This window comes from Pongo pygmaeus, chromosome 12 (genome assembly GCF_028885625.2).
Source record: "Pongo pygmaeus isolate AG05252 chromosome 12, NHGRI_mPonPyg2-v2.0_pri, whole genome shotgun sequence".
Classification (NCBI taxonomy): Eukaryota; Metazoa; Chordata; class Mammalia; order Primates; family Hominidae; genus Pongo; species Pongo pygmaeus.
In genome coordinates, this window is record NC_072385.2 from 124105216 (window position 1) to 124120048 (window position 14833).

General features: G+C 43.0%; 1 protein-coding gene across 4 annotated transcripts in view; it reads right to left on the bottom strand.

Annotated features, from left to right (window-relative positions):
- Positions 1-1757: 1757 nt before the first annotated feature.
- The window catches only part of TAF1B (TATA-box binding protein associated factor, RNA polymerase I subunit B), a 95750-nt gene continuing 82674 nt past the window's right edge, over positions 1758-14833 (bottom strand). For 3 of the 4 annotated variants that reach the window (XM_054474420.2, XM_054474418.2, XM_063648977.1), the window contains one exon: positions 1758-4799. In XM_054474420.2, coding sequence (XP_054330395.1) covers positions 4598-4799 — 202 coding nt within the window. In that variant the 3' untranslated portion in view covers positions 1758-4597. Of the gene's footprint in view, positions 4800-8801; positions 8965-14833 lie in introns of all 4 variants that reach the window. The other variant, XR_010123150.1, reaches the window with a different exon arrangement.

A 14833-nucleotide genomic window follows, 5' to 3' on the forward strand; every position in this document is an offset into this window, starting at 1 on the left:
GCCTCCCAAAGTGCTGGGATAGCAGGCGTGAGTCACCCTGTGCCCACACCTGGCCAAGGAATAATCTTTTTAAAAAAAACATAAAATGTGTTCATGAAAGAGATTCCACCCAAATCAACACATAAATCACTCTAGTGGCAAAGTAGTTTATTTATTATGTTTCCTTAAAGGAGATTAAGACTCAACTCCTCTCCCGGCCAGGGCAGCCTGGGAACTGAGCGCCCCACTCCAGTGGCGCCCAGAGCCTCCCAGCGCCATGTCCATCTCTCTTCCTCTTGGCATCCATTGTGGCACTCAGCCCACCTCTGCCTCATCTCATGGTTGTGTGCTTTTGTAGTTTAGAAACAGCTGCGGCAAGCATTTAGGTAGAGGCCTCAAGCAGACAACCTACAGGGTGCTCCGTGTCAGTGCAGGTGCCTGGGCAGAGGAGCTGCGGCACAGCTGCAGAGGCGGCCCTGGGGGTGGCGGGGGCCTCTGCTATCAGGAGGATGTGGAAGGCCACTGTGGGGCAGCCCTGCAGGGGACGGAGGGCTTTTGGGACCATGGGAACTGAGAGGAGCCATTAGGAGGGGGTCACGGGCTGCAAGTTCCACACTGGGGCCCTGTTGTCCCAGCCGGCAGAAGCACCAGTGACTGTCCCACCCTGGAGCCTGGAGCGAACCAGAGGACTTGTTAAAACAGATTGTTAGACCCACACTGCGTTTCTGGATTGGGAATCAGGAGTAGGCCTGAGAATGTGCATTTCTAAAGAGTGCGCAGGTAATGCTGATGTCACTGGTCCAGGGACCACACTTTGAGAACCAATGTGATAATCAAGAAATGTCTTTTGAATCAAATTTACTAAAATATTCATAAACCTTTCTCCACCCGAAGGATGTGAATGAAAGGGAGACATAGAGACTGTCAAAGCTATAGGCAGTCTGCAGGTGATGATTTTTTTTTTAAAATGTGGTTTGGAATCTGGAGTCTGAGACCTGGACCCAAATCTCACCACAGCTTTGTGCTGGCTGAGCACCCCGGGAAGGAAGGTTACTTCACAGCGGAACCCCTAGCTCCACACCTATTATCTAAAGACGACTGCATGGCCCCCAGAGCAGCAGAGACTGAATTTCGTATGGCAGGACCTCATCTGAATATATAGTAGGTGCTCAATACGTGCTATTACCCTCTTCCCTTTTTGGCAGTAGACAGATAAGCTTTTTCTATGACCGATACTATTTTTAGATGTGAAAACACTGACTCCTAGAGAGTAACATTTCATCACTAGCTTTCAATGGTAATTCACAAAATTTGAAATGCATGGAAAGCCATATTTTTCACTTACTTCTCCTCTCTTGTTAATCTTATCTCATATTCATGGGTGGCCCAAAACTTCATAGCTTTGAGCGCTCTGTCCCAATATTTTTAAGTACATGGAACTTGTTAGCAACTTCGATTTTTTTATTCATATGAAGTGCCATAACACTTCAAATCATGTCAATTCCATGACTCATCTACAAAAAAGATCTTTCAGTTCAAATCTTAGAAAGCAAGTTTTTAAATTATAAAAGATATGCTTCTTATATTCTCCAAATCCTGCTCCTGAGCAGGGATATTGTTTCAATAGTTCATTCCTTTTTCACAGCTAAGTAGTGTTTCATTGTATGGATATACCACCATGTGTTTATCCATTCAGCTGCTGATGGCTGTTTGGGTTGTTTTCCTTTTTTTTTTTTGCTATTCCAAATAAAGTTGCTATGAATATTTGTATACAAGTCTTTGTGTGGAAACATGCTTTTATTTTTCTTGGGTAGATACCTAGTAGTGGAATGGCTGGATCACATGGTAGGTCTAATTTTCACTTTTAAGAAACTACCAAACCAGGCAGGGCGCAGTGGCTCACATCTGTAATTCCAGCACTTTGGGAGACAGAGGTGGGAGGATCACTTGAGGTCAGGAGTTCAAGACCATCCTGAGCAGCATAGCAAGACCCCATCATCTTTACAAAAAAATAAAATGTCTATTGAATCAAATTTACTAAATATTCACAAACTTTTCTCCACTCGAAGGATGTGAATGAAGGGGAGACAGAGACTGTTAAAGCTATAGGCAGTCTGCAGGTGATTTTTTTTTTTTTTAATGTGGTTTGGAATCTGGAGTCAGAGACTTGGGCCCAAATCTCACCACAGCTTTGTGCTGGCTGAGCATCCTGTATATAATTTAAATCACTGTATAAGTCTCATTATAAAAAGTTACAAAAATTAGGCCGGGCGCGGTGGCTCATGCCTGTAATCCCAGCACTTTAGGAGGCCAAGGTGGGCGGATCACGAGGTCAGATCGAGACCATCCTGGCTAACATGGTGAAACGCCATCTCTACTAAAAATTCAAAAATTAGCTGGCGTGGTGGCAGGTGCCTGTAGTCCCAGCTACTCGGGAGGCTGAGGCAGGAGAATGGCGTGAAGCCGGGAGGCGGAGCTTGCAGTGAGCCGAGATTGTGCCACTGCACTCCAGCCTGGGTGACAGAGTGAGACTCTGTCTCAAAAATAAAAGTGCAAAAATTAAAAAATATTAAAAGTTGTAGTCAGCCAGACGTGGTGGCTCACACCTGTAATCCCAGCACTTTGGGAGGCTGAGGTGGGAGGATCACTTGAGCCAAGAATTTCAAGACTAGCCTAGGCAACATACTGAGACCTCTGTCTCTATGAAAAATAAAAAATTTAGCTGGATATGATGGCACATGCCTGTGGTCTCAGCTAGTCAGGCTCAGGAGGAGCATTTGAGCCAGGGAGTCAAAGCTGCAGTGAGCCAAGGTCACGCCACTGCACTCCAGCCTGGGTGACACAGCAAGACCCTGTCTCAAAAAAAAAAAAAAAAAAGAAAAAAGAAAACCTTACAATAAGTGAAACAGGTAGAGAGTAACAAAATATATTCAATTCAAAATGAACTCTCTAACCACTGCCCACATCCCCACTACAGTGTACTCATCAGAGTAGTCAGTGATACTTTTATGATATACGTTGGATCACATCATTCGTTTAAAAATTTCCAGGGGCTTCCTGTGACATTTGAGATAAAAGCCAACCACGGTAAGGTCATCCTTACCATGACCTCAGAGCAACCTCTACCATCCCATCTGCCCATCTGCTCTCCCTCTCCCCTTTAACCACAGCGCTCCAGCCACTCTGGACACCTTGCCAGTCCTTGACTGCATCCAGTATGCCCCTGCTCAGAGCCTCTGCACGTCTTTCCTCTGCCTGGGCTGATCTCCCCCGGGATGGCTGCATGGCTGCTCGTGCTCGTGCTACTGTGTTCCAGGCAAGTTGGTCTCTGCTCTAATGCCACTGCCCCAGAGGATCCTCCCTCAGCCGCCCTTTATAAAATGGCTTACCTTATCATTTATCTTTTCTTGCTTTTTCTTCATTGTACTTAATTCCCCAAAAAATAATATATATTTTTACTATCAGCTTCCATCTAGTTGGAACCTACGGTCTTTAAAGGTGGGGGTCTTGTTCAGTGCTGTATCCCCAGTGCTTAGAACATGCCTGAACACAGGAGTTGCTATCTGTTGCATGCATAAATGAACTCAGAACAAGAATGCCTGATTTTCCAAAGTCCATAGCAGGTTTTATACATCTTTATAATCTTTGCCAATCCAATATGTGGGAAACAGTATTCATTTCAATTTGTATCTCTTGAGTATAAGTGAGGTCGAGTATCCTATCATGTTTTTTGGCTTGGCCTTCAGAAAACTAATTTTTCTTTTCTTTTTTTTTTTTTTTGAGACGGAATCTTGCACTGTCATCCAGGCTGCAGTGCAGTGGCGCAATCGCGGCTCACTGCAAGCTCCGCCTCCCGGGTTCACGCCATTCTCCTGCCTCAGCCTCCCGAGCAGCTGGGACTACAGGCGCCTGCCACCACGCCCGGCTAATTTTTTGTATTTTTAGTAGAGACGGGGTTTCACCATGTTAGCTAGGATGGTCTCGATCTCCTGACCTCATGATCCACCCGCCTCAGCCTCCCAAAGTGCAGGAATTACAGGTGTGAGCCACCGCGCCCAGCCTCAGAAAACTAATTTTTCATATCCCTTACTCAGTTTGCTTTTTTCCTTTTGCTTTGCAAGAGCTATTGATACATTAAATAAATTATTTCTTTGTCCACCATATGCTGCAAAAATTGACTTTGCTATTCCAAGATCATCAAAGCATTCATATTTGTTTTCTACTAATACTTTTATATTTTTACATATGAAAGATTATGTTTAGATCTTTGATCCATCTGGGATTTACTCTGGGGCATAAAGAATAAGGAAGGGATCTAGTTTAAAAAATAAATTTAGCTTTAAAATACAAAGAGTATACATTTCTGGATACAATTACACAATTTGCTATTGTTTTAACTTTCCCTTAGAATATTCATACTCTGAAAAATAAAATCAAACAAAGCTCACCTGCTTTACAATATACATTTTTCTAAGCACACTTGATGTATATGTAAATATGTGTCAGAGTCTATACATACATATGCAGTATTTTCCACAATTCTCTGGAATGTTATATTAAAATCTGATGTTACTATCACTATTAAAATATTTTTCCAGAAAGTTTCTATTTCATTTTCTCAATGTCGTCTCACTTTCTTGGATCTTGATTTCTTTCTTGTTACACTGTATTTTTTCTCAAAAAGTTTCTTCTCAACTAAGCTCACTTCTTCATGGAGAAGGGAAGTCTTTATTCTGAGCAGGAAGGAGAAGAGATTTAGTATAAACTGATAACTCAGAGAATAATTTGATTCTTCATAGGTTGTCACGTGTGTACAATAGCTAGAAGGGAAAAAGAAAAAAGAGTTTATCTTTAGATGGTAACCAAGAAATGCACACACTAACCCCTGAACATCCCCCCAAATAACTTAATATATATGGTTAGGCTTAAAACAGTACCCTGAGCTGGAAGGAAACTTAGAAGAATTTGTTAACTCCTTAACTGCACAAAGGAAAACATGTTCACACTGTCCATGGCTACCACACAAGGGCCACAGGTGGTGCTAGGAGCTGGTCCTTCAACTCTTTGCTCAAAGTTTCTTCACTCCAGATGGGCCACCACTCCACCTTCTTACCATGGTCAAGCAAACAAAAGCACACAGGGAGAGATTCTGAACAGATTTCTAAAACAAACTAAAGAAAACAAATAATCCCTGACTTCCACCCAAAATAAGACACTAGACTTTACAACGTAGCTTGCAATACTATATGTATTGTGAGAGAAGAGTTTACCAAGCCATTTCCATTATTTTAAAATAGTAAAGGCTTCCGTTACAAGATGGCTGAACAGGAACAGCTCTGGTCTGCAGCTCCCAGCATGATCAGAAGACGGGTGATTTCTGCATTTCCAGCTGAGGTACCTGGTTCATCTCACTGGGACTGGCTGGACAGTGGGTGCAGCCCACGTAGGGCGAGCCGAAGCAGGGCAGAGCATCGCCTCACCTGGGAAGGGATTTCCCTTTCCTAGCCAAGGGAAGCCATGACAGACTGTACCTGGAAAATCGGGACACTCCCGCCCAAATAGTACGCTTTTCCAATGGTCTTAGCAAACGGCAGAATGGGAGATTATATCCTCAGCCTGGCTCAGCTGGTCCCTCACCCATGGAGCCTTGTTCACTGCTAGTGCAGCAGTCTGAGATTGACCTGCGAGGCAGCAGCCTGGCAGGGGGAGGGGCGTCCGCCATTGCTAAGGCTTGAGTAGCTAAACAAAGCGGCCAGGAAGCTCGAACTGGGCGGAGCCCACCGCAGCTCAGCAAGCACTGCTGCCTCTGTAAACTCCATCTCTGGGGGCAGCACACAGCTGAACAAAAGACAGCAGAAACTTCTGCAGACTTAAACGTCCCTGTCTGACAGCTCTGAAGAAAGCAGTGGTTCTCACAGCATGGTGTCTGAGCTCTGAGAACGGACAGACTGCCTCCTCAAGTGGGTCCCTGACCCCCGTGCAGCCTAACTGGGAGACACCTCCCAGTAGGGGCCGACTGACACCTCATACAGGCAGGTGCCCCCTGGGACAAAGCTTCCAGAGGAAGGATCAAGCAGCAATATTTGTTGTTCTGCAGCCTCCACTGGTGATACCCAGGCGAACAGGGTCTGGAGTGGACTTCCAGCAAACTCCAACAGACCTGCAGCTGAGGGACCTGACTGTTAGAAGGAAAACTAACAAACAGAAAGGAGTAGCATCAACATCAACAAAAAGGACATCTACACCAAAACCTCATCTGTAGGTCACCAACATCAAAGACCAAAGGTAGATAAAACCACAAAGGTGGGGAGAAACCAGAGCAGAAAAGCTGAAAATTCTAAAAACTGGAGCACTTCTTCTCCAAAGGATTGCAGCTCCTCGCCAGCAACGGAACAAAGCTGGATGGAGAATGACTTTGACGAGCTGACAGAAGTAGGCTTCAGAAGGTCGGCAATAACAAACTTTTTTGAGCTAAAGGAAGATGTTCGAACCCATCGCAAGGGAGCTAAAAACCTTGAAAAAAGATTAGATGAATGGCTAACTAGAATAAGCAGTGTAGAGAAGACCTTAAATGACCTGATGGAGCTGAAAACCATGGCATGAGAAGTATGTGACACATGCACAAGCTTCAATAGCCGATTCCATCAAGTGGAAGAAAGGGTATCAGTGACTGAAGATCAAATTAATGAAATAAAGTGAGAAGAGAAGTTTAGAGAAAAAAGAGTAAAAAGAAACAAACAAAGCCTCCAAGAAATATGGGACTATGTGAAAAGGCCAAATCTACATTTGATTAGTGTACCTGAAAGTGACGGGGAGAATGGAACCAAGTTGGAAAACACTCTGCAGGATATTATCCAGGAGAACTTCCCCAACCTAGCAAGGCAGGCCAACATTCAACTTCAGGAAATACAGAGAACACCACACAAAGATACTCCTTGAGAAGAGCAACCCAAGACACATAACTGTCAGATTCACAAAGGTTGAAATGAAGGAAAAAATGTTAAGGGCAGTCAGAGAGAAAGGTCGGTTACCCATAAAGGGAAGCGGAAAAAATGTTAAGGGCAGTCAGAAAGGTCGGTTACCCACAAAGGGAAGCCCATCAGACTAACAGTGGATCTCTCGGCAGAAACTCTACAAGCCAGAAGAGAGTGGGGCCAATATTCAACATTCTTAAAGAAAAGAATTTTCAACCCAGAATTTCATATCCAGCCAAACTAAGCTTCATAAGTGAAGGAGAAATAAAATCCTTTACAGACAAGCAAATGCTGAGAGATTTTGTCACCACCAGGCCTGCCTTACAAGAGCTCCTGAAGGAAGCACTAAACATGGAAAGGAACAACTGGTATCAGCCACTGCAAAAACATGCCAAATTGTAAAGACCATCAATGCTAGGAAGACACTGCATCAACTAATAGGCAAAATAACCAGCTAACATCATGACGGGATCAAATTCACACGTAACAATATTAACCTTAAATGTAAATGGGCTAAATGCCCCAATTAAAAGATACAGACTGGCAAATTGGATAAAGAGTCAAGATCCATCAATGTGCTGTATTCAGGAGACTCATCTCACATGCAGAGACACAGATGGGCTCAAAAAAAAGGGATGGAGGAAGATCTACCAAGCAAATGGAAAGCAAAAATAGTATGGGTTGCAATCCTAGTCTCTGATAAAACAGACTTTAAACCAACAAAGATCAAAAGAGACAAAGAAGGCCATTACATAATGGTAAAGGTATCAATTCAACAAGAAGAGCTAACTATCCTAAATATATATACCCAATACAGGAGCACTCAGATTCATAAAGCAAGTCCTTAGAGACCTACAAAGACTTAGACTCCCACACAATAATAATGGGAGACTTTAACAACCCACTGTCAATATTAGACAGATTAACGAGACAGGAGGTTAACAAGGATAGATATCCAGGACTTGAACTCAGCTCTGCACCAAGTGGACCTAATAGACATCTATAGAACTCTCCACCCCAAATCAACAGAATATACATTCTTCTCAGCAACACATCGCACTTACTCCAAAACTGACCACATAGTTGGAAGTAAAGCACTCCTCAGGAAATGTAAAAGAACAGAAATCACAACAAACTGTCTCTCAGACCACAGTGCAATCAAATTAGAACTCAGGATTAAGAAACTCACTCAAAACCGCACAACTACTTGGAAATTGAACAACCTGCTCCTGAATGACTACTGGGTAAATAATAAAATGAAGACAGAAATAAGATGTTCTTTGAAACCAATGACAACAAAGACACAACATACCAGAATCTCTGGGACACATTTAAAGCAGTGTGTAGAGGGAAGTTTATAGCACTAAATGCCCACAAGAGAAAGCAGGAAAGATCTAAAATCGACATCTTAACATCACAATTAGAAGAACTAGAGAAGCATGAGCAAACAAATTCAAAAGCTAGCAGAAGGCAAGACATAACTAAGATCAGAGCAGAACTGAAGGAGATAGAGACACAAAAAAACTCTTAAAAAAATCAATGAATCTGGGAGCTGGTTTTTTGAAAAGATGAACCAAATTGATAGACCGCTAGCAAGACTAATAAAGAAGAAAAGAGAAGAATCAACTAGATGCAATGATAAAGGGGATATCACCACTGATCCCACAGAAATACAAAGTACCATCAGAGAATACTATAAACACCTCTATGCAAATAAACTAGAAAATCTAGAAGAAATGGATAAATTCCTAGACACATACACCCTTCCAAGACTAAGCCAGGAAGAAGCTGAATCTCTGAATAGACCAATAACAGGCTCTGAAATTGAGGCAATAATTAATAGCTTACCAACCAAAAAAAGTCCAGGACCAGACGGATTCACAGCTGAATTCTACCAGAGGTACAACGAGGAGCTGGTGCCATTCCTTCTGAAACTATTCCAATCAATAGAAAAAGACGGAATCCTCCCTAACTCATTTTTATGAGGCCAGCATCATCCTGATACCAAAGCCTGGCAGAGACACAACAAAAAAAGAGAATTTTAGATCAATATCCTTGATGAACATTGATGCAAAAATCCTCAATAAAATACTGGAAAACCGAATCCAGCAGCACATCAAAAAGCTTATCCACCACGATCAAGTCAGCTTCATCCCTCAGATGCAAGGCTGGTTCAACATACACAAATCAATAACATAATCCATCACATAAACAGAACCAAAGGCCAGGCACAGTGACTCACGCCTGTAATCCCAGCACTTTGGGAGGCTGACGTGGGTGGATCACGAGGTCAGGAGATCCAGACCATCCTGGCTAACACAGTGAAACCCCGTCTCGACTAAAAATACAAAAACTTAGCCAGGCGTGCAGGCGGGCACCTGTAGTCCCAGCTACTCAGGAGGCTGAGGCAGGAGAATGGCGTGAACCCGGGAGGTGGAGGTTGTAGTCAGCCGAGATCGTGCCACTGCACTCCTGCCTGGGTGACAGAGCAAGACTCCATCTCAAAAACAACAACAACAATAACAACAAAAAACAGAACCAATGACAAAACCACATGATTATCTCAACAGATGCAGAAAAGGCCTTCGACAAAATTCAACAGCCCTTCATGCTAAAAACTCTCAATAAACTAGGTACTGATGGAACATATCTCAAAACAATAAGAGCTATTTATGAGAAACCCACAGCCAATATCATACTGAATGGACAAAAACTGGAAGCATTCCCTTTGAAAACTGGCACAAGACAGGGATGCCCTCTCTCACCACTCCTATTCAACATAGTGCTGGAAGTTCTGGCCAGGGCAATCAGGCAGGAGAAAGAAATACAAGGTATTCAATTAGGAAAAGAGGAGGTCAAATTGTCCCTGTTTGCACATGACATGATTGTATATTCAGAAAACCCCATCATCTCAGCCCAAAGTCTCCTTAAGCTGATTAGCAACTTCAGCAAAGTCTCAGGATACAAAATCAATGTGCAAAAATCACAAGCATTCCTTCACACCAATAACAGACAGAGAGCTAAATCATGAGTGAACTCCCATTCACAACTGCTTCAAAGAGAATAAAATACCTAGGAATCCAACTTACAAGGGATGTGAAGCACCTCTTCAAGGAGAACTACAAACCACTGCTCAACGAAATAAAAGAGGACACAAACAAATGGAAGAACATTCCATGCTCATGGATAGGAACAATCAATATCGTGAAAATGGCCATGCTGCTTAAGGTAATTTATAGATTCAATGCCATCCCCATCAAGCTACCAATGACTTTCTTCACAGAATTGGAAAAAACTAAAGTTCATATGGAACCAAAAAAGAGCCCGCATTGCCAAAACAATCCTAAGCAAAAAGAACAAAGCTGGAGGCATTATACTACCTGACTTCAAATTATACTACAAGGCTACAGTAACCAGAATAGCATGGTACTGGTACCAAAACAGAGATATAGACCAATGGAACAGAACAGAGGCCTCAGAAATAACACCACACATCTACAACTATCTGATCTTTGACAAAACTGACAAAAACAAGAAATGGGGAAAGGATTCCCTATTTAATAAATGGTGCTGGGAAAACTGGCTAGCCATATGTAGAAAGCTGAAACTGGATCCCTTCCTTACACCTTATACAAAAATTAATTCAAGATGGGTTAAAGACTTAAATGTTAGACCTAAAATCATAAAAACCCTAAAAGAAAACCTAGGCAATACCATTCAGGACGTAGGCATGGGCAAGGACTTCATGACTAAAACACCAAAAGCAACGGCAACAAAAGCCAAAATAGACAAATGGGATCTAATTAAACTAACAAGCTTCTGCACAGCAGAAGAAACTACCATCAGAGTGAACAACCTACAGAATGGGAGAAAATTTTTTCAATCTACCCATCGGACAAAGGGCTAATATCCAGAATCTACAAAGAACTTAAATTTACAAGAAAAAAACAACCCCATCAAAAAGTGAGCAAAGGATATGAACAGACACTTCTCAAAAGAAGACATTCATGCAGCCAACAGACACATGAAAAAATGCTCATCATCACTGGTCATCAGAGAAATGCAAATCAAAACCACAATGAGATACCATCTCACACCAGTTAGAATGGCGATCATTAAAAAGTCAGGAAACAACAGGTGCTGGAGAGGATGTGAAGAAACAGGAATGCTTTTACACTACTGGTGGGAGTGTAAACTAGTTCAACCATTGTGGAAGACAGTGTGGCAATTCCTCAAGGATCTAGAACTAGAAATACAGTTTGACCCAGTGATCCCCTTACTTAGTTATATACCCAAAGGATTATAACTCATGCTACTATAAAGACACATGCACACGTATGTTTGCTGCAGCACTATTCACAAAAGCAAAGACTTGGAACCAACCCAAATGTCCTTCAATGATAGACTGGATTAAGAAAATGTGGCAAACATACACCATGGAATACTATGCAGCTATAAAAAAGGATGAGTTCATGTCCTTTGCAGGGACATGGATGAAGCTGGAAACCATCCTTCTGAGCAAACTATCACAAGGACAGAAAACTAAACACCATATGTTCTCACTCATAGGTGGGAACTGAACAATGAGAACACTTGGACACAGGGCGGGGAACATCACACACTGGGGCCTGTCGTGGGGCGGGAGGCAAGGGGAGGGACAACATTAAGAGAAATACTTAATGTAAATGACCAGTTGATGGGCAGAGCAAACCAACATGGCACATGTATCTATGTAACAAACCTGTACATTGTGCACATGTACCCTAGAACTTAAAGTATATGAAAAAATAAAAGTTAAACCTGAATCTGATCAAATCTCTAACTAATGCTAACTGCCAATCCTTTTTTTTTTTTTTGAGACAGAGTCTCACCCCGCTGACTGCAACCTCCGCCTCCCAGGTTCAAGTGATTCTCCTGCCTCAGCCTCCCAAGTAGCTGGGACTACAGGCATGCACCACCATGCCTGGCTAATTTTTGTATTTTTAGTAGAGATGGGGTTTCACTATGTTGGCCAGTCTGGTCTCGAACTCCTGACATCAGGTGATCCACCCACCTCGGCCTCCCAAAGTGTTGAGATTACAGGCATGAGCCACCGCACCTGGCCATAACTGCCAATCTCAAACTAACTACATCAACATATAGGCTATCCAGGGATAGAGGAAGAGGTTAGATGGCATCATATGGCACTGTCTATATGCAAAATCTGGACTATGAGAAATTGTATGGGACACATGACCAGGGTTACTCAATAAGTACATTGTAAGAAGAAAAAAGAGAGAGATAAAGAGGGGGGGCCTTAAGAACTGAAGCACTTACGAGCCACGTCAACCACTTGCAATATATGGGCCTGATTTGGATTCTGAGTTAAACTCATTCAAAAAATTATATGACAATTGGGAAAATCTAATCACTGACTGCATATTGGAGAATATTAAGAAATGACTATTAGTTTTTTATATCTGATTAATGGTATTATGGTTTTACTTTAAAAAATATGATGTTTGAGATCTGCTTCCAAATAATGGGGGGCAGAGGGGTAAGCCACGTCACAGTTGCTGAGATTGAGTGACAGAGACGGGGGTTTCTTTATTCTACTCTACTTCTGAGTATACCAGAAATTTCCCATCATCAACTTTAAAAAGCAAGTAAAGAAATAACACATAGAAGCTATAGACATTGAGATATTATGACTTACATAACACATATGGCCCTAAATTCCTGAATGTCTATGTTTGCACCACAAAACTCTGCCACTTGGTCGGGCGCCGTGGCTCATGCCTGTAATCCCAGCACTTTAGAAGGCCGAGGTGGGCGGATCACGAGGTCAGTTCGAGACCAGCCTGACTAACATGATGAAACCCCACTTCTACTAAAAATACAAAAATTAGCCAGGGGTGGTAGTGCATGTCCATAGTAGCAGCCACTCGGGAGGCTGAGGCACAAGAATCGCTTGAACCCGGGGAGGTCGCAGTGAGCCAAGATTGTGTCACTGCACTCTAGCCTGGGTGACAGAACAAGCTTCTGTCTCCAAAAAGAAACAAACACCCCAAAACAAAAAACCCAAAACCAATCAACCAACCAAACAAAACCCTCTGCCACCCATCAGCTGTGACTATGTATAACTACTCTTGGTTCTCTCATCTGTAAAACGGAAAAAAATAACAGTACTTACACTTTTCTGTTTTTTTTTTTTTGAGACGGAGTCTCACTCTGTCACCCAGGCTGGAGTGCAGTGGCGCAATCTCAGCTCACTGCAAGCTCCACCTCCCGGGTTCACGCCATTCTCCTACCTCAGCCTCCTGAGTAGCTGGGACTACAGGCGCCTGCCACCAAGCCCGGCTAATTTTTTCTATTTTTAGTAGAGACGGGGTTTCACTGTGTTAGCCAGGATGGTCTTGATCTCCTGACCTCGTGATCCACCCGCCTCGGCCTCCCAAAGTGCTGGGATTACAGGCATGAGCCACTGCGCCTGGCCAACAGTACTTAAAATTGACAGAGTTGACAAGATTAAATAAGAATGTATATTAAACACTTAACCCAATTCTTGGTACACAGCAAGGGCTCAAAAATGTTCACCTCCTCTACAGTCCTTTAAAATTAGTTTTTTTGTATTCACTTAAAATCTTATGGCTATTTTAATACTACACACAGTAAACCCAATGCCCTATTACTAGTAGGAAATATAAAAGCCTCAAATGTTTGTTCAATTGGCTTAATAAAGATAAAAAATAAGCCATTTACAGTAATTCTCGCAAAAATGGCCTCTTGCTCTTCTATATATATATATATATATATATTTTTTTTTTTTTTTTTTTTTTTTTGAGATGGAGTCTCACTCTGTCACCCAGGCTGGAGTGCAGTGGTGCGATCTCAGCTCACTGCAACTTCCATCTCCCAGGTTCAAACGATTCTTGTGCCTTAGTCTCCCAAGTAGCTGGGAGGCATGCCCCTCCACACCAGGCTAATTTTTGTATTTCTAGTAGAGATGGCGATTCGCCATGTTGGCCAGGCTGGTCTTGAATTCCTGACCTCAAGTGATCCGCCCACCTCGGCCTCCCAAAGTGCTGGGATTACAGGCGTGAGCCACTGCGCCTGGCTTAGAGATACATATTTTTAAGAGACAGGGTCTCACTATGCCCAGGCTGGAGTGCAGTGGCTATACACAGTCACAATCATTGTACATCACAGCCTCAAACTCCTGGCTTAGAGATACATATTTTTAAGAGACAGGGTCTCACTATGCCCAGGCTGGAGTGCAGTGGCTATACACAGTCACAATCATTGTACATCACAGCCTCAAACTCCTGGCCTCAAGTGATTCTCCCACCTCAGACTTTCAAGTCGCTGGGACTACAGATATGTGCCACCACACCTGCCTAAGCTAAGCATATGACATATTTGAGTCCTTTTTTTTGAGACTGAGTCTCGTTCTGTCACCAGGCTGGAGTGCAGTGCTGCAATCTCGGCTGACAACAACCTCCAACTCCCGAGTTCAAGTGATTGCCCTGCCTCAGCCTCCTGAGTAGCTGGGACTACAGGCATGCACCACCACGCCTGGCTAATTTTTTGTATTTTAGTAGAGACGGGGTTTCACCATGTTGGCCAGGATGGTCTTGATCTCCTGACCTCATAATCCGCCCGCCTCGGCCTCCCAAAGTGCTAGGATTATAGGTTTGAGCCACCCTGCCCGGCCTGAGTACTGTTTTTTCACTATAGTTTAAAAAAATAGTTAAAAATAATTTTTTAAAAATTAAAACCACATTTTTGTGGGGCAGCCAAAGCACTTCCATTTCCTGTGGAATGCAACTAAAGACCACTGCTCTGCCTCATCTGTGGAACTCCCAGGGAGGTCACGGCCACCACCTACAAGAAGTCAGGTC